This window comes from Artibeus jamaicensis, unplaced genomic scaffold (assembly GCF_021234435.1).
Source record: "Artibeus jamaicensis isolate MK-2021 breed Jamaican fruit bat unplaced genomic scaffold, CSHL_Jam_final contig_851, whole genome shotgun sequence".
NCBI lineage: Eukaryota > Metazoa > Chordata > Mammalia > Chiroptera > Phyllostomidae > Artibeus > Artibeus jamaicensis.
Window position 1 is genome coordinate 13,792,343 of NW_026521986.1, and position 20,081 is coordinate 13,812,423.

Here is a 20,081-nt window from a genome sequence, read left to right on the forward strand (position 1 = left end):
AAACAAGCAAACAACGAATAAGCTGACCTTATCTGAAAGCAGGAGGCAGAAAACAAACACTTTGTGGAGTGAGCAACGTTTCCCAGGGAGCTTCGGGACCACTTCACAGAGCGTGCCCACGAGTTCCCAGGGTCCCAGCACTGGCAACAGTGAACTGGAGTGTCAGGTCTTCTGATTCCAGAAACTGTCGTGTCCCTTTTGCAGTATGCCAGCAACACACCGTGACACTTGGTATATTTTACAGCTAAGGTTAAACTGATGATGATTCTGGAAAAGGAAATACATGACCAGAAATGGTAACAGTACCTCTCGGGGCTTCACTCTCATGCCCTTTTTATATGACCCCCAGCTCTCCTGACCATCATTTAAGACAAACCAGGAACTCCGGGCCAGTTGCGCCTCACTCTGAGGGAACCCTAATTCCAGCGCAGCTCCTAGGGGTAGCTGGAAGATTTGAATGTCTCTGGGAGGTCACTGTCCAGTTTTGAAATAACTTTATAAATGGGTTTCTTCCAGGAGGGGTCCGAGTCTTTCCCTGCGGAGACAGCCCTGAAGAACTCCTGCAACGTCAAGCTGGCGACGTCCAAGAAGCAATCTGGGACCTGCGTTCCCGAAGAGACCCCCAGGGAGGAAAAGACGTGAGCAGTGGAGCCCTGGAGCCCTGCCGACCTGCTGCCTGATGCTGCCTGTCACTCGGGGGGTAGGGGGCGCTGATAAAAGCATCCCTGCCCTGCTGGCCCCTGACTTTTGCAGCCCTAGGAAACCCCTGCTTCGCTCATCGAGTACAAACCTTAAAGTGATGGTACCGATGAGACAGCCCTGGGAGGGGGATACTAAGGACACTCTCTCATAGCAGGAGCTGATTCCACTCATGGGTGACATTTTTCGTAAATGGGAAAGTCTGACTCTGATTGAAGTTAAACCTGTAGTTCAAAGGGGTTTTCAGCATTCTTTTCCTTAGTGCCTAATGCAGAAAAGAGTGCCCCCAAGTTTATGGGTCATACCTCATCCCACCATCTTTGGGGGGCTCGAGGCTTAGGACTTGGAATCGTTCCTGCTTCCAAAACCCGCCATGCTGTTGGGCGTGGCCCAAGAACATGTTCCAGGACCTCACTCAGACTGGCACTGTACTCTTGCGAGGGGGCCTCCCCCGGGCCCTCCAGGTCCAGCCTGGCCCGGGCTCACCACGCCAGCAAGCCCAGTGACCACGCCCACACGCCCGATGACCACGCCCACCCGGAAAGACGGGGCAGTGCCGCCCCTCCCACACGTCCTGACCCACAAGCCTCAGGAGATACAGTCCACGTTCTCCACATGCTGACGTAGGGCATTCTGATGGAGCATTTGACCAGTGCACACCAGCAGTTCTTCCCTTCCATGGAGTCATCACTCGGCTGCTCGCTGTGATCAGTCACGCGAGAAAGTCAGAAAGAGCGAGTGCGGTTGGTGACCAGACCCGCCTCGCCCCTGCCTAACCAGGTGCCAGGCTGACAGCTGTCAGCTGCCGCGAGGAAACGCATGTGTGGACTAGGAGTTCTCACCAGTGATACGCAGACCGGCTGCTCGCCCTTTACTGATGCCTTTATCGCTGGGGTGCCACCAGTGTGCCTTATAAAGATCTCCAAAGGACCAAGAAGCTTGAAGATGGTTTATTTGTTATTTCCAGACAGGATTTGAGATGACTACCATGGAAGGCACACACATAAAATTGGTCAAGGTAGAATAAAGAGAAGAACCAAATGATGGACAGAAATTGCGGGAAAGAAAACATGGGCTGCCCTGGCCAGGTAACTCAGTTGGAGCCTCGCCCGATACACCAAGGTTGAGGGTTCAATTCCCAGTCAGGGCACATGCGAGAGTCAACGATGAATGCATAACTAAGTGGAACAACAAACTGATCTCTTTTTCAATTCAATAAATTTATAAAAAAGAAGAAAAGATAATTTTGACCAAGAGTAGGTGCTGCAGCTGGGCCCAGCATTTACTCCTTGGCCCCCTGGCACTAAGGCAAAAAGACCAGCAAGTTATAGAAGTTGATAATCACAGAGCATCAGGACCATGCTCTGTATCAAAACAGCATAATGCCTGGCAGGCCTCTGCTTAAGTTTCAGACTGAAGGCTGGCTGTACGTTCTGTTTGCAGCATCCACCTGTGTCCTGCCTAAGAGAGGATATTGGGATCGTGATCTCTGTAGATGCTAAGACATTGGCCCCAGGCTGCCCTGGCTCTCAGTGGCGTAAGGACAGACACAAAAGGGGATCTTCCCTAAACCTGCGACCTCATGCAACCAAGTACTCGGCCTCACCTCAAAGTCACTTCCCTTGTTGTAGTGCATATTGAGAGCTCGGAAAAGCTCCGAGTCGCGGAGAACCACCAGCACCTCGGGATCAACGACGCCGTCTGAAATCGCTTGCCGGGCAGACTTCTCCATCTGGATGTAATAGAACTCACGGAAGTTGCTGAACCACTTGATCATCTGGGAGGTGATGCAGCGGTTGAACTGTGCAAACAACGGGCGCCGCAGGTCAGCCGTGTACCACCAGTGATCGGAGGCGGAGCTGTCCACTTCCGGCGCAGCACAGAGGTTACTGAGAACGGCTCCGCCAGCTTTAAGAAGGGCTTCCTTTGAAGAAGAAGCCGGGGCTACTTTCTAAGCCAATGCCATTATACACAGAGCATTCTGAGTTAGCTCTAGTGCCCATTTGAAACTGAGTGCTTTTTGGCATATTAGATTTATGAGGATTTTTCACTCATGAAAAGGTCATCACGGGGTCTAGGTGTGACTTTAAGAGGCTCCAGCGTCAAGGCCAGTTTGGTTTCAGCCTCTGCTGCGTTCAGGCCGATTGCATGGCAGCCCCAGAGCCTTCTGCCAGATAAGGGGCCAAGGGAAAGAGTGAGGGTACAAATAATTATTTATCAGCAACTTGGAGTTGCAGAATAAATTGAAGTCAGAGTTTGGCGTAGGGATCAATCAAGCAACCTGAAAATGCAGGACAGACATGGGAAATGCAAAGGAATGATACGGGAAAGGTACAAAGGACTGGCCCTAACCCAACACCTAACTTCACCTGTGCTGAAGGAGCCCTTACACTTCACGGGAGCAGGCAAGTTCTGGTTCCGAACGTCAGAGCTCGCTTTTCCTTATTGTCACACCTGACCTGCACTTACCCCGACTCTGTTTGAAACACAGCTATTTGAATGTCACTTTGACAGTGTCCAACTCTTTACATATTGTCTTTTTCATAGTGTCTTCAGCAAAGACAGAACACTAGGCCGAAGATGCCCTTCACTAGTGTTTCTCTCCCCGCACTGGCCCCTCCCTGTGTGTTATCTACAGCTCAATGCCCCACCTTCCTGGCCCAAAGTCATTTAAGATTATTCAGGCCTGGTCTCAACCCAGAACTGGAAATCACACCAATTCTCCTTAACTCCCCTTAAGGGGAGTTAAGGGGCACACAGGGTGGCCTAGGACTTGCCTCACCCTGGGCAAAACCCATTGCCATTTGGGAGTGTGGCACAAGTGACACTCGGTGGGATGACTGTACCTGCACGTCAGGGAAGTAAACCTTCAGGAGGCTGGAGCTGGGGTAGCGTGTGAAGAAAAACATTAGCTTGGCCTTCTTCAAGTGGCCGGGATTTAGACCTTCCTGGAGGTGTCCCAGGGTCAAGGAAAATCAACACCAGTTCATCAAACAAAAGTATCCAATTACCCTAATCGTGACTCGTCCTGTTCCTTATGGTTTTTCTTTCATTTTGGTTAAATGGCCCATTTGCTCCATTTTCGTGTCTCTAGCAAGTCTGATCCAATAAGCTCTTCTTTCTGGATGCTGAATACCGCATACGGACAGTACAGCTGCAGAATTTAAAAACCATTTTGATCTGCAAAAGTTCTAGGGCACAAGTCACATCAAACACAGTTGGTCGGGCTTTGCACATGCTTTCAGAATAGGAGGGGGAGAGATGGCAGCTCTACCCCCAAGAAAACATTTCAAAACCCCAAGCAGAGATTTAATTTCCCTTCCTGCCTCAGTTTCCTCATCTGTAAAATGCGCCCACTCAGCAGTCCCCATCTGGCTCCTGTCATTGCCTTTGCAGTGTTCAAGCACACAAGCATCTAAGGAGACAGCACCAGGTCATGGTTTGCTTCGCCTCAAGGAATCTGAGCTGCTGCTCTGCACCTGCTCGCTGTTCCCCTGGAAGAACTTTCCCTCCCCCCTCCTGTGTCAGTTCAGACACACCTCCTCCATGAAACCTTCCCTTGTCAAATTAGACCTCCCTGACCCCGGGCTACCACGGCTCTTTGTACAAACCTCTGTGGTAGCAATGACCTTACTGGGGTTTTTACTGCATGTTCGTCCCCCCATTTAGACTGTGGACTCCTCGAGGACAAGGACCTTATTCTTTATCTTTGTATTCCACACACCTAGCCCCATGCTAGGAACACAGTAGGTGCTCAATAAACATTTGTTAGATAAAGGAATGAGTGAATGATTTAATCCATACACAAGTAGAGAAATTGTATTGCAACGTGTACCTTAGTCTGGGAACAGATTCCTTCCCTTTTAACAAGAGTCGGGAGCTGGGACATGGCTGCCTGGCACCAGGGTGAGAGGGAAATAACTAGTTTTAAAAAGAACATTCAGCATTGCTGGGGACAGTTCTGGGGATGGGTGGGAAGCTTTACACAGAGGCACCTTGGCACTCGGCCCTGAGAGCCACAGCGTTAGGACCATTAAGCTTTCTCGGGAGGATTTATCAGTTTAGCCAAATGAAACAAGCTGATTCCAGTCAGAGCCCTGGCACCCGGGCTGCTTCCTAGAAGACCCTGGCCCCTCACTCGCCTTACTTCTTACAGGTCCATAAATGCTGTGAAAGAATCCCGGGCTTGGGAGTCCAAACACCCAGTTTCCGAAACTGGTTTTGCCACCCATCAGCTGTGTGATCTTGGACAAGCCAGTTACCCTCTCTGGGCCGTTTCTAAATGTAGATGTAGTGGGTAAAGCTTGTACTCGGCAGTCAGATCCCGGTTTTGAATCCTGGCTCTGTGTACGTCTGTCTTGTGACTTTAGTTCACTTTTCTGTCCCTGCCTCTCAGACAGCGGGTCTAGGGTGGAGGCTTGAGGCCCACAACCTCTTGTCTGAGACTCGGGGCCAAAGGGAGTTCCGATTTCAGAATCTGCTATTCGATAAAGGCAATATGTTGTGTGTGCCACACGTTAGTCCACCCCCACGCCGAGGCTGTGGCAGCGGTCCGTCACACAGCACACTGATATGTCCACAGCAAAATGGGTGACTATTTACACTGAATGGGGCAGACTCTAAATGACCTTCACAGGTGCAGGCCAGGCTTGCCACCGAAAAGGCTCCTACCAGCCTTAAGGCAAAGAAATCATAGGGATTTCCAGAGCTTTTGGGGTCTCAGGAGGTAGCACAGTGGCGGCGGACACAGGCACATGAGAAATGCTGGTAGCGGTGATGCCACACAGAGAGAGTGCACGGCAAACACCACTCTCACCACTCACTCCGACCACACCCGCTTCACCTGTCTCGCAGGGGTGGCACGTGAGTGTGGACGTTCTCTGACACGTCAACGTGTCTTGCTCTTAGGTGGCTTTCAGGGCCCACAGAAATACATCTCTAATGCTGGACTGTAGGCAGCAGGAATGAGGGACTAGTTGGGGGGTCAGGAGGCTGCCAGAGGCCCCAAATCATTCCAAAGGCAGCCAACCAGGCCCTGTGGATTAACCCTGAAGCCCCCTGAAGCTCCCTGAGCCCAATCCTCATTTCACAGGGCAGGGCTGGGCACACAGAGAAAAGTCAGCACGTGCCTCCCAAGGGAAGGACAGCAGAGAGTTTTTGAGAACTGAGCTCTTGAGTTTCTTCCACCACTGCCTGACTTTGACAGGGAGTCCTTACCCAGGGGCCTCTCTAATTAAAGACCCAGACAGGTGACGGCCTAACAGGAAAGTCTATCTATGCTGATAGCTCTGTACCTCCTAGATTCCCTACCACCTGAACAGGCAGGGGTGGCAGGTGAAGTGTTCTTAGCATTGGTTTGTTTCATTGTTGCTACTGCCTTGCGTGGAAAACTCCCAGCAGCACTGAGCTTTGCAGTGTTTCCAACACCTATGACCAGCAGGGGGCGCACGTACCATTTAGGACACAGGAACCAGTCTCAGTGTGGCAGTGAGCTGGTACCTCTATCCTGCCGCCCTTACTACGCTGCACGGTTATTCACACCACTGACACGTGGACCTCTGGACACTCAATTCAAGGCTGCCCATGAGAACCAGCAGTGCGAGCTCAGCTCACTTTTAAAAAGCAACGTTCAGAATCTGTTGTCAAGAACTTCAGTCCTCCAGGATGCTTGCTGGAAGAGCGTTCTTTAGTCCTACGAGTTTGGGACTGCATAGAGTCTCTTCTTGGAGCTTCACATCGCGCTTCAGCGTGTTAAAGGCTCTGAGGAGTCCCGCAGCAGAGAACTAACCCAGTATTTACAGAAGCTACTTTTCCCCCTAATTCAACAACTATTAATATCCCGTGGAAGCTTTACTCTGGGAAACTATTTAAGAATGTGGAGTCTGCCTAAACATGGCAAAGATGATGCAGTAAGGTCCAGATCCCTACATACCAGTGGGGTCCTTCAGCCTAACCCCCAGGGGTCTCCCCTCCTATCACATGCCCGACCCCCTCACCCCCATCCCACAGGCTCTGGTCCTCTCAGCTGCAACTTAGAAACTGTTCCTTAAACTGAAGCCCCCTTACCCCCTTCCAGCTGCCTCAGGTCTAGCCCCTGAAGAAAATCTCTCCTTCCCCATCTGTCTCAGAATTTTCTGGTCCCTCAGATCTGCCTCATGTCTTGTATTTTGGAAGCCCATTTGAGTTAAAAAACAAACAGCACTTTCAGACCCAAAGCAGTAGGTCAGTAGTGGTGGAATCTGACGTGTCACAGGGAAGATAAATGAACCTTCCTTCCGAGCATCCTTAAACCCCAGACTGTGGTCTCCACTTTCCCAGGAACCCAATAACCACGAGCCACTGGGAAGGAGGGCTCAGAGGCAACATTACGAAGACCATGGAGAAAGCAAAGCAATTCCCTGCCCCCACCCAGGTTATTTGTTTCCACCTCCCCCATCCTCCCAATTTGCTGCTGCTCAGGACTCTGACAAAGAGACCTTCACTGCGCGTAAAGGATATGTGGACAGCGGGAAAAGGCAGTACATCCGCGACGGCCCGCAGGCCACCCTGCTCTGTCTTCACAGAGGGCAGGAAGGGCAGTGTCTCCCAGCGGGTGGGAGTGAAGGGCACCAGGGGCTGCTGCTGGCTCACAACCGACGGTCGCAGTCGGACAGCTCCCCAGGGTCGCAGGGCAGGCTCCTTGGAGCAGTGACTCGGGGAAGACAGATCCTGGGGAAGACGGCCGCTCCAGTGACCACTGGACCCCTGGCCCAGTAGCTGGCTAAGAATCTGATTTTCCTGGATGTGGGAAGGCACCATCAGGGGGCAGGTCGCTGGGGGGGCCTGGTGGGGTTTGGAGGTCATTCTTGGAGAGACGGGGTGTCTAGGAGAGTCTAGAGGCTTGGCCAGTGGTAAGTGTCCTGACAGGCCCCCAGCCTGCCCCTGGGCCTGCCTGGGCGCCTCGGCCAGCAGAAGTGGGTCTTCACGGGTGCCTCCCTCGGGCAAAGTCTCCCTTCTACCCTCCGGCACCAGCCCCAGGACGCTTCTGCCCAGCTGAGCCAGGCGGCCGGGTGGATCCAGTAGCACCTTTTGTAAGACTGAGTCCACAGCCTGGGACACGGCGCCAGTCAACTCTTTTCTCAGAATCTCCAGCAAAGCTCCTATCCCAGATGGAAGGGACCTGGGCCCCTCAGGCTGTAATTCGACCTCCACTGCTCTTTGACTTTCCACCCCAGGGAGGTCCCCCCTGGAGCCCTGGTGGCAGTCACAGTCCCTGGCCCAGGGCCCACAGCCATAGCCGTTCCTCTGCTTTACACTTGGGGGGCCCCTCTGCTTCTCAGCCCCTCTCGGGCCCCCAGCTGAGTCCCCAGCCTGCAGGATGTGCTCCTGCAGTTGTCTCAGCTGTTGCTGCAGCAGATGAAGCTGTTCTCTCAAGCGAGGGCCGCCTGTCCTGCTGCCCTGGTTCCCGGCAGGGCCAGGTTTGGGGGGGGTTTGCTGCACGGGAAGGCTCTGCTTCCTCTTCCGCTCCCGGGCCTTCTCTGGGCAGCTTGGGCTGTCCCTGGCTCGGGCACTGCTGGGCGCCAGAGGGTGAGGGGAGAGGCCCATGCCTCGGACGATGGTCTCCACTCTGGCCCTCTTCGCCTGGATGTGCTCATCCCAAAACCAGTCAGGGTCAGTGAGGCTGGAATTGGGGACCTGGGTCCAGGGAAAGGAGGAGTCTCTGCCCTGCTCACAGGGCAGTGGGCTTCTCCTACCTTCCATGCTGGGTTCTGCTGGCTGGGAGCGAACCCGGGATGGGGAAGGAAGCAAGCCAGAGTTAGGATCCATCCCCTGGCTCCAGAGTCACTTGTTCAGAGGCCGGGGGACCACTTGGGGCCCCTCCTCCTGATGTCCTCGGGTCAAGGATTCAGCCTCTGCGATGCCTGGGCTCAGGAAACTCTTGGGCTGACTCGGAAATGAAAGACAGGAAGAACACAGTACCTGTGACTTCAGTTTCTCAAACTTGAACATGCAAACAGATCACCTGGGAACCTTGTCAAATGCAGGTGCTGATTCGGCAGGTCTGGGGTGGGGCAGAGATGCTGCATTGCTAACCAGCTCCGGGTGCTTTGCTGCCGCCGGTTTGGGACCACACTCTGAGGAGATTCCTGAGCGATCCTCCAGGGAGAAGCTCTCCTGCCAGGGCATAGCAATAACATCAGAATGATAATAAAACAACAACAGCAGCCAACTGGGCATAACTGGCATTATGCCGAGAACTTTACATCCATTTTCTAATTTAATTACCATAACAATTCCGTGGGGACGTTGTCATGGTTACTTTACAGGGAAAGAAACAGGCTCAAGAAGTTAAAAAGCTACCGTATTTTTGGACTATAAGACGCACCCCCCAAATTTGGAAGGAAAAGGGGGTGCATCTTATAGTCTGAATGTAGCTTACCTGGCTCGCTGTGTGTCGGGGGGCAGCGGTGGAGCGGGGTCACGGGTTATTAAATATTTTACCACATTTTTGTTTTAAATTTTTTTCCTATTTTCCTCCTCTAAAACTTAGGTGCGTCTTATGGTCTGGTGCGTCTTATGGTCCTAAAAATATGGTACCTCCTGAAGTCGCCCAGCTAGTAAGCAGCAGGCTGGAGTCAAAACCAGATTTGTCCAATTCAAGTAACTTTTGTAGTGATTACCTAAGAACCATCTGGCACTTGTTACAAATAGTGAGTTCAGATCCATAGACACAGACAACAGTGTGGTGATGGCCGGAAGGAAGGGGGTGCCCGGTGGAGGCGGGCAAAACAGGGGGCAGGGCAGAGGCAGGTGGAGGATGGGGACATCCGTAATAATATCAACAATAAAAATAATGAAAAAAATAGTGAATTCAGCAGCAGACCCGGCAGTTATGCTAAACAGAATCCCTCAGTGCAGGGGCAGGGAAGCTGCATTTGAAACAAATCAAAATCTGAGACCCAGCTGTCGGGCTCCTGGAGCTATCCAAGTGTGCTTTCACTTGCATTCCATCAAAATTTAACAACTATTTATGAGACACCGCCTGTGCACCAGGCCTTTTCTGGGCCTTTTCTCTCTCTTTTGGAGAGACAGTGGTGAGCAAGACCAGCAGACTTGTGTTCTCAGGAAGCTGGCCGTCTAGCAGGGGAAGAGAGAATAAACAGTTTATTTTCAGGCGGTGATACCAGCTGGGAAGAGAAAGCACAATAGGGATTGGAAGCACAAGAAGAAAAGAAGCACAAGAAGCACAAAAAGCACAAGAAGAAAAGAAGGGAGCTATTTTAGGAAAGGCTGCCTAAGGCTGTTTGATTCCCACAAAGTATCACTGAGCTTTAACCTGGAGGTTTCTGATAGCAGGTATAAGGCACTGCAAGTTCATGGACTATTTGTACGTATTATCCCATTCACCTCACTCTAAACTTGAGAGAGTAATCCTCCCATTTTACAGATTAGAAAACTGAGACTCAACAAAGCTAAGCCTGGATCTCAGTTCCGAATCTTCTGATTCCAAATATTTTGCGCAACCATACTTCATCTGCCTCCCTGAAAACAAAGGGACCTGACCAGAGACTGACTCTTCTGCCTGTTAAGCAGATTCTTCCTTTACTAGATGAGGTAAGTATTTTGTTTTTTTTTTTCCTCTACACATTTCCACTTCTCTTGCACAAATGCTGTCAGGAGAGAACCTGCTTCCTTCCACTCCCATCCTAAAGCTCATGTGGAATTCTGTAGCTCAGGCCAAGCTCAGTTCTTCTGTAGCTGGTGGGTCCTCACCTGCAGACCTGGCCACAGCCCCTACCTGGAGCCTCCTGGTGACTGGTAGAGACACCTGCCAGAAGCTGCCCGTGGACAGTGTTAGGCCAAGTGCCAGGGCAGAGGGTGGGAGGCGGTGGCAGCTGCAGCGCCATCACGAGGAACGTGCCGCGGAAAGAAGGCTGGGTTTGCGGGTCAGATAATTAAAAAGCTCTTGCTTTGAGTAAGGCGTTGGTAAATTATCAAAATAAAAGCAGACAACTTCCAAATTAATATAATTGAAAGAACTTGTTTTTGCCAAGTTGAAGTTAATGCCTTTGGACTCATTACCCTTGACACTCATCTATGTTTTTTTAAGGATTTTATTTATTTTTAGAGAGAGGGGAAGGGAGGGAGAAAGAGAGGGAGAGAAACATCAGTGTGCGGTTGCTTCTCACGTGGCCCCCAACTAGGGATCTGGCCTGCAACCCAGGCATGTGCCCTCACTGGGAATCAAACAAGCAACCCTTTGGTTCACAGCCCATGCTCAATCCACTGAGCCACACCAGGCAGGGCTCATCTATGTTTTTTAAAAATTTATTTTTTTCAGTTACAGTGGACATACCATATTATATTAGTTTCAGGTGTACAACTAATAGGTAAGTGATTAGACATTTACCTATCTTATGATCATCCTGATGAATCTAGTGCCCACACGACACCACACGTAGTTATGACAATATTATTGACTATATTCCCTGTGCTGTGCTCGACAGACACCCCCCTGATTGTTTTTATTACTGGCTATTTTTACTTCTTAACCCTTTTCACCCTTTCATTCATCCCCCCGGCCACACACACACACACACACACACACACACACATTCTCCTGTCTGGTGACCACCAACTCCCACCTGTGCTCAGCTGTCCCGGGCTTCGTGTCCCGGGAGCCTGCCAACTCCTTCACGCCTCCTGCCTTTGCACTCACCTCTCCCTCCGCCTTTCTCCCGCTTTCCTACCTGACAAACCCCAACTCCTCTTCCAAAATCCAAATGAAATGTCACTACCTCTGGGAAGCGATCAGTGGGTCCCACCCCCCGCGTGTCCAAGCAGAGACTGCCTGACAACTGTCACCAAATGGACGCCAGCTCGGATGCTGAGTACATGGTTCTGCGTGCACCGTGTTTGGACTGATTTTTTGTTTCCTCATTAGAGGCTCTTTATTTCTGATTCCTGTAGCACCTCCATGGAACAAAGCCAATACAGAGAGAGAGGGAGGAAGACAGGGCGTGCACCCACCCGCAAACGCCGCCCCCTCTCCCTCGAGGGTATGTAGGGCGTGGTTTCTGAGGTTGCGTGAGGTTGCGTGTAGTTTGTGTGCTCCGGGGGGCAGAACTGCTAGGCCACGAGTTGAGACTCGGTGTGTTTCATGAAGGAACAACCAGCAGGAATGCCTTGAAGCCAGGATCTGGAACTCCAGCCAGACTCCACGGGGGCTGGGCGCCCGGGGATGTCTATGCCCATCTCTGCGGCAGTCACGGAAACTCTGTATCGGGGCAGAGACGCAGGAAGCCTCTGTGCTGGGGCCAGCCTGCGGCCCGGAGCCCTCTATCTGGGCGTGGTGTGAAGCAGCAACGCTTTCTGTTTGGAATCTAACTAGCAGCACTCACGCAGTCACTGATAAAAGGAGCAATCGTAGCAACCCTTTCAAAGTAGCCTGACTGCTTTTCTTAGATTATGAAAGTAATACAGGATCCTTTTACTTCCCAAATACAGAAATGAACGAAGAAGAAAAGAAAGACACCTGTAATGCTCCTTTCTGGAAAGCAACCAAATCACAGCTAAAGGGTCAGTGTTCATTTTTTCCAAAGTTTTTTCTCTGTGTACAGATACATTTATATGATTTCTCAACATTCCATAAATGTTAAAGACCAAAAGCGGAATTGCAGATATATAACTGTAAAGCTTCACTTTTTTCTCTTTCGCGCCGGTGAAAACCAATCCACGGCAGCAGCGTGGAAGCTGGTGATGTTCCATGACACGGATGCGCCATAATCGATGTAATAAGTTCCCTTGACAGACAGATTTTCCCTGCGCTTTCACTATCACGGCTGTGGAAACAACACAGTATGGAGGTTGGGAGTGCGGGCCTCTGAGTCCGACTGCCTACCTTTGGGTCCTTAGAGCCACTTACTAGCTTTGTGACCTCTCCGTACCTCGGCTTTCCCATCAATAAGATCAGAATGACCACAACACTTGGTGGCATCAGAGTGTTTTGGTTAAGGATCCAGTGAGTTAGCAAGTGTTTTTACCACAGTTCCCGGCACACAGGAAACTGCCGATGAGCGTTTGCTGTCACTGCGAGGGACACAGAGAGGGGCACCCCTCCGTCCGCATCTGGGGGAACCTGCCCCACTGTGTCCTTCGGGTGCACTTCTAGAAGTGGGAATTCTGGGCCAAGGACCAGGCCTGTGTTAAACTTTTTCACTTCACTTTCACTTGTTTTTAAGTGGCCCATGTGCTCTCTTACCAACATATCTACGGAAGGACACATGTCCCCTCATCGTCATTGGCACTGGGTATCATCAGTCTTTGAAATCTTTGCCAATATGATGGGTGACAATGTTATCATTTGTATTTCATTGATCTTCAGTAATCTTGCTCATTTACATATATTTTGGGGATATATTTATGTGGTATATATTATAAAACTTAAACATGTTTATTCCATTTGAGTAAATAACCCCACATCTAAGAACTAAAATCAAGAAAATATGTTATACCCACAGATTTATGTCAAAAATTCTCATCCTTGTATTATTTATAAGAGATTGGTGAAATGAATGATAAAGTATGGTATCATCTATGAGAGACCGTATTATGCAGCTATCATTTTAAGATCATGTTTCAGAAGAGCTTACAGAACATTATTTTATAGTAAGTAGCGGAGAGAAATTACATATTAAAAACACAAAGAAAAAAGATGAGAGAGAAATATATTAAAACATAAGCAATAGTTCTGAGTGATGGAACCACGGGTAACTTTTTTTCTCTACTCTTTTCTGTATTTTGCATATTTCCGATGGGTTTACACTTACTTTTCTCATTTAAAAGAGCAGTCTTTGCCTTGGGCGATCAAAAGTGTCCCCTGTGAGGGAGGCTATGCAAGGGCTGTATGGGAATTTCTGTGCATGCTGCTCAGTTTCACTGGAACCAAAAACTGCTCAAAAACACCAACTCTGTCAAACAAACAAACAAAGCTTGCATTTTCTATCATTGAGTCTTTCCCAGGTATAAATTGCTGGGCGCCAGACATTAAAAAAGCCCCACTAGAAAAGCACATTTTGCTACAAACACGAGCTCAGAACACAGAGCTCAAGAGATATCTGCAAAGTCATACAGGATTTTATAGCTAGAAAGTGTAACGTGAAGGCGAGGCTGAATTTTAAATAGTAGACACAGGAAAGAAGCTGTGTGCCGTCTCCTTTTAGCTGAAGCGTTCGTTAGAAGCCACGAGTGAGAGCTGAGAAGACAGGCAGCCGCTATCAACCGTGCAGATCGCGGACTAAGGCGGGAGCCCTCCTCCCCTTCTCCCCGTGCGCCGGTGCCCTCCCCGCCCTGGAGCTCTTCCAAAGCTCTGCTGGGGTGGGGGGTGGGGACGGCTTTTCACAGGCCCCGCTGAGGTGAGACCCAGCTCCAGTCTGTGGTGTGCCCCCGCTTAGGGAGCAGCGAACACCTCTGACACACCTCGTGGGGGCCACCAGGGAACCAGTCAGGAAAGCAAGGTGGGTTGTGGGGGGGTCTTTAGATAAAAGGCACCAGGCAAAGCCCAGGAGGAGGTACTAACGCTTCCTCATCACTGTCCTCCATCCTCAGTCCAGATTTACACAAGATCTATCTTTACTTCTTTGATAAAGCTCCTGCCAGGTTTTGATTGGGAAAATTGAGCTTTTCTGTTTGCAGGAGTTTGTTCCTTCATTTCCTAAACTCAGGTGAATTCCAACTGAACCAGCCTTGTGCCCAGTAGATAAATAAGCCACAATATGGTTGGAGAAATAGGGAGGAAGATGCCTTCTCCTGAAACAACCTCTCCTATGCAGATATCACAGGATCTAAGGGTCCGCCATGGACGACTCGTAATAGTAATCACTGTATCACATATTTCTGTCAGGATACACTTTTGTCTGACCTGCACGCAGTACTCCTGAACCATCAAGTATTTCCATCAGGTGCTTACCAGGCTCCGCAAACTTCAGCTCCAGTCTAAGACTTGTTTGGGGTAGTGCATCTCCAGGTCAAATAGCATTGCCATGCTTTTCTCAGGTGTTTTCATATACAGCTTCATTGCTGTTTCATTCTCTAAGATGGAGCAACTGGAGGGGAGGGCAGCATGACCCCGCATGCACCATCCACCTCAGGTCCCCCCACTGACCGATGGTGGAAATGGGGAGAGGAGGTCAGGCTCACGACTCAGGCCACACAGTCCTGTTCGTCTGCAGACAAACATACAACCAAGTCGGAGCCCTTCTGGCCCCCGGCGCCCATGCAGCCCTGCTGAACCACCCAGCTCCCGGCTGTGGGGCTTGGGCAGGACTCGCTGGCTCTACGAGACCTTATGCAAGTTAACTTCACCTCTTTTCCCCTCCGTTTCTTCCTCTGTCAAACGGGGTCGATGACAGGGACATCTCCTAGGGCTGCAGTGAGGATCACAGGTGACAGCAGTGCCCCGTGCCTGCACGCTGCAGCCTGCTGTCACTCCCTGGACTGCAGTTTCCTTCCCCCCAGGGCTGGTTTGGGAGGCCCCTCAGCCATGAAGCATTAGGGCTGGAAGGGGCTTAGGGCTAACCTGGTACAGTGGGCTCTTTCCAGACTTTTAGATTTCAACTGTTAATAAAATAACTGGGCCAGCTTGAGAATTGCTACCTTTTATTTGCAGGTAAGGGCACAAAAAATAACCCTTCAGAAGACTACACCTACTATCATTTCTATTTCATAAAAGAAAAGAATCTTAACTACCCGGTTTTTAAAAAATGAAAAAGGAAGAAGAGCATAATATCCAAATAAACTTATCTTTAAAAAAAACAACGAAAAACTCCTTACATTGTCTATTCGGAAAACATTGCAGACCAGTGCTGGGGACCCGCGGACGTTTGTGCCACCGCCCTGCACTATGGATGAGGCAAACAGAGCCCAGAGAGATGAAGTGACTGACGTGCCAAAGCTCATGCGGTGGCCGCGACGACTCATCGCTATCTAGGACAACGCCCCTGGACATGAGAGGTCTGTTCGTGAGGCTGTGAGTTAAGACAGGAGCCCCGGGCGGTGCATAAAGAGGGCTGACCACTGCTCCCCCCCCCCCATTGGCTCTCAAGCCACACTTTCTGCATTTTCTACTTTTCTAAAACAGGAATGGTCATCGCCCCCTCATTCCTCTCTTCAGACAGTTTTGAGAACCTAACGAAAGAAGAGATTCAAAAGTGCTCTGGATGGGGTGGTGAACACACAATACAATAGACAGATGGTGGACTATAGAATTGTACACCTGAAACCTAGATAATCTTATTAACCAATGTCACCCCAATAAATTCAGTTTTTTAAAAAAGTGCTCCGGAGAAGCATACCAGCGCATTTGGGAGTGAGATGTGTCCATGGCTGAATTTACTTGAAAGCATTTCAGCCGACAAAAATAGGTGGAGCAAATACAGCAACATTAACAATTGTTAAATCTAGGTCTCTGCTAGTCTCTCCACTTTCCTGCATATTTAAACATTTTAATAATAAACATTTTGTCATTTTCACAAAGTGCTCTGGCAAGGTAAATGGAAGGGATGGCGTTACTCACAGAAGACGCCCTCAGGGAGGTCCAAGTCCTGGGTTCTGGGGGGCAGGTGGGGCCCACCACCCGAGGAGAAGGAGCAGCCCACTCTTCACCAGCCCTGGACACTCAGAGCCCTGGTCAGGAAGTGATTTTGGTTTCCCAGCTTCCTCCCCAGACAGGCCTGGTGCCTGTGGCTAGGTGAGGGAAGCCTTCTGCCCCTTCACGGTGCAAGTGTGACAGGCCCAGCCCTGCTGCAGCCATGGGCACTGGGGACAGTGGTAGCACAGCCAACCAGTGTGGGGGGGCTTATGAATATGCAGATAGAGGCCAGAGCTGGTTGGCTGCCCCCTCTCACATCCCACCCGCCACTCCAACTTCTGCTCAGAAAAGCCAGTTAAGTGAGGTCCTTCCTGAAACGGCCATCTCTTCAGTCCTTGTCCAAAGACCCATAGAGCGCCTTGAAAATGTGGGGACTACATTACGTAGCATCTTTGATTGCACTGGCCTCCAGCAGGGAGCTCCTGACCGCTGCTTCCAAATTCCCCAGCCAAGCAGCCCCAGAATGAACATCTTTCTTCCTGTACCCTCCTGAAGATACTGAAATTGGCCCAGCACCAAAATATGGCATCTTGTTGCTACAGGAAGGGGAGGCTGAGTGGTTTGTCCCCCACAGAGGTCCAAACACCGGCGGAGAGGCTGTTTGCTGGGCCCACAGCCGTCACTTCTGACAGAGCTGGGGAGAACTCACCAGTCAAATCACCAACACCTGAACATCACTTGAATTCTGCCATCTACTTCAATTTGGGAAGTGGAATGAGCTGTGAAATTCAGCAATGAAAACCAATGAACTACAGCTGAAATGAACATGGATAAATGCTCAAATATAACATTGAATGACAGAAGTCACAGAATGACGCAGGCCCTGTAATTCCATTTATGTTACATTTAGAAACAGGCCAAACAATGTGTAGATTTTCAGTGACTTTTCACCTACCCGTTATTTTTCATTACAACCGAATGGAGAGATAGATGGAATCTAGGCAAAATTAGTAATGATACAAAGTGTATAGTCTCTATCATAAGAAGCCCACCAATGGAAGGTTTGGTGATAACCCCATCTACCACCTGATCCATAATATTCAAAAAAATATAAGCAAGAATGTGAGTTCAGGCCACTCATACAGACATCGGGGGATTTCACGTAAGGGAAGAGAATGCTGTGTGTATTGTTTAAGGTGAGCTGCCACGGCGAGGTGTTTTTTTCATTAACTGAGGTATTTATCCTTCCTTAAAATTTTTTCTCTTACATAATTTGAAAGTACATAAATCCCTCAATTTTAAAAACTAGGCAAAACCAAGTATAGTTTAGGATGCATGCATTTTGAAGCTACAGTGAAAGCGAGGGATGGTTCATACTGGGTTGGCCAAGAAGTTCATTCCGTTTTTTCCGTATGATGGCTCTAGTAGCACTTAGTTGTCTTCAACTTCATTTGAAACAACTTTGTTAGAGTATATTGTGACACCTGTCATATCAACATTCATTTAAAAAAATCAAAGTTGGTGAATTTTGGGGTAGCCATTTTAATATTGAAGATGGAAGAAAAGCAATATTTTAGGTATATCATGCTTTATTATTGCAAAAAGCCTAAAAACACAACTGAAAGGCAGAAAAAAGAGAAGGTGCTGTGACTGATCAAACACGTCAAAAATGGTTTTTGAAGCTTCTTGGTACTATTGACATTTTGGCCAAATAATTCCTTGCTGTGGGGCTGTCTTACACATTGGATGATGTTTGACAGCACTCCTGGTCTCTACCCACTAGGAGCCAATAGCAGGAGATAGCTGATGTACTCAAAATAACCAAATCAATAAAGTTATTGGTGTAAATGCAAAATTTGCCTTTTATTTTATGGAAAAACTAAATGGACTTTTTGGCCAACCCAAAACATAACTCAGCGCAGTGGTGGTTAACTCTGAACAACAGGGAGAACCACACAGGACTCTTCCATTCCTTTCGCTGGGGTAGTCGTTTTATTAGTTTTTTTTAAACCATACACCTGTATTTATACACCCTTTTGACTATATATGTTAAAATACAATTTAAAAATTTCTCCCTTGAACCCAGCCACAATGTACATTCATGAACTCCTGTTCCAACAGATGATGATGTGTCCTGGTGGCTCGAAATACAGAAGAGAGTGGACATCTATCGGGCTGCACCTGGGACTCCACAGAAGCTCACACTCAGATCTCAGGGAAATTGATGTAACCTTGATCCTTTGAGAGGAACTTTGCATGTGACTGTGCATGTTTGTGTGGTGTCTACGGCTGTAACATCTAAGATTAACCTGGGTGATCACTGAAATTCCAGGATAAATGCTTAGCCACACCATTCAGGCTGGTGCTTATAAACCTGAGATAAGAATCTCAAATTTTTATTGCTTAAAACTGGAAAAATTAAGTAGCCATCTGAAAAATGTTAATAGCAACACCTGCAAAGGACTGCCGTAAGCCCTAATTGCTGTCCCGGGATTCTTTATCTGCATCCAGCAGTATTGCAAGCAGGGCAGTATTTAGTCATTCTACTTGTATTTATTGAGTACCCAGAAAGTACCAGGCACCATGTTCTGCACTGAGGATCTAGGAAAATACAGGCCTAGCTCAGAGATGCTTTGGGTTCGGTTCCAGACCACTGCAATAAAGTGGGCTGTAATCTTTTTGCTGGTGGATGGTCTTGCCTTCAATTGTAAAAAATAAAACAAAAACCACAATATCTGTAAATGACATTAAAATGAAATATGCCTGTAGAGTCATCTCTTTCCTCCTGCTACTCTGCCCAGTAGAGGAGACAGACAGGTAATTAGGACATTACAAAGCAACACAAAGACACAATGCTTGGGAAGCACAGAAAAATTATGTTAACTCTACCTGAAGAGATGAAAAAACACTTTAGAGGATGATTAGGAGTTCCTAAGTAAGAGCTGGGAACAAACCACACCGACATCTGAAGGCATGAGAACCACTTTGGGGCCATGCTGGGTAGTGTGGTAGGGCTAAAGCTCAGCACCGATGGGAAGGATCACAAAGTAGCCAGAGGCTGGGTGCCTGCTCAAGCCGCGGAGTTTGCACTTTATCCTACTAACAGGGAGAAGCAATAGAAAGAACTTGAGCAGGGGCATGACAGGATTAGATGTGCATTTCAGAAGGAACTTTGACACAGGTGTGGAGGGTAGAAAGTGAGTGGAGGTCCAAGACAGATTTGGAAGCTTCCTAAATAATCCAGGTGAAGGAAGCTGAGGACTTGATTGCGGACAGCAAAACGGCAAAGATGTTCTACTTCTAGTTAGGGCTTCCACCCAGCCCTCCAGAATTCCGGTGCAAGTGCTTTCAGAGACCAGGCCAGATGACTCGCCTGAAGAAACCAAGCAGTAACCAAGTGGCTCACTCATTCATTCATTCTTAATTCAGCCAGAAGCTTTTCTATTAGGAAGGTGAGCTAAGAAGCTAAAGAAGGGGGCGCTACGTGCTTCCACGATGAAGGTAGGGGCAGAATGGTCTGCCCAAAGCTGGGAGGCCCACAAACATTTATTGCACACCTATGCCAGTCTCTGCTCTCAGTGCTGGTGTCACAGCACTGATCAAGCCAAGGTCCCTCATCTCGTGGAATTTATGTATTCTAGGGATAGAGTGACAAGTGAACAAGACCCCGAAATGCACAGATGTATGAGGAACAATCAGCCTGGCTGGAGAGAGTTTGAATAGGGAGTAGGGATGATCAGATGTCGTCGCCGAAGTGTCACCTGCCCAAGGCCAAGCAAGTGTAAAATCAGGCAGGCGAGTCTCCAAGGTCCAG

General features: G+C 49.1%; 1 protein-coding gene across 1 annotated transcript; it reads right to left on the bottom strand.

The window, feature by feature from the left end:
* Window positions 1–380: 380 nt before the first annotated feature.
* On the bottom strand, window positions 381–8,505 carry PROX2 (prospero homeobox 2). Its single transcript, XM_037126915.2, has 4 exons — window positions 7,198–8,505; window positions 3,546–3,653; window positions 2,306–2,500; window positions 381–602 (listed from the first exon to the last, which is right to left on the bottom strand). Exons 1-4 carry the CDS (start codon window positions 8,503–8,505, stop codon window positions 435–437), a joined length of 1,779 nt encoding a protein of 592 aa, XP_036982810.2. The 3' UTR covers window positions 381–434.
* Between the last annotated feature and the right edge of the window lie 11,576 nt (window positions 8,506–20,081).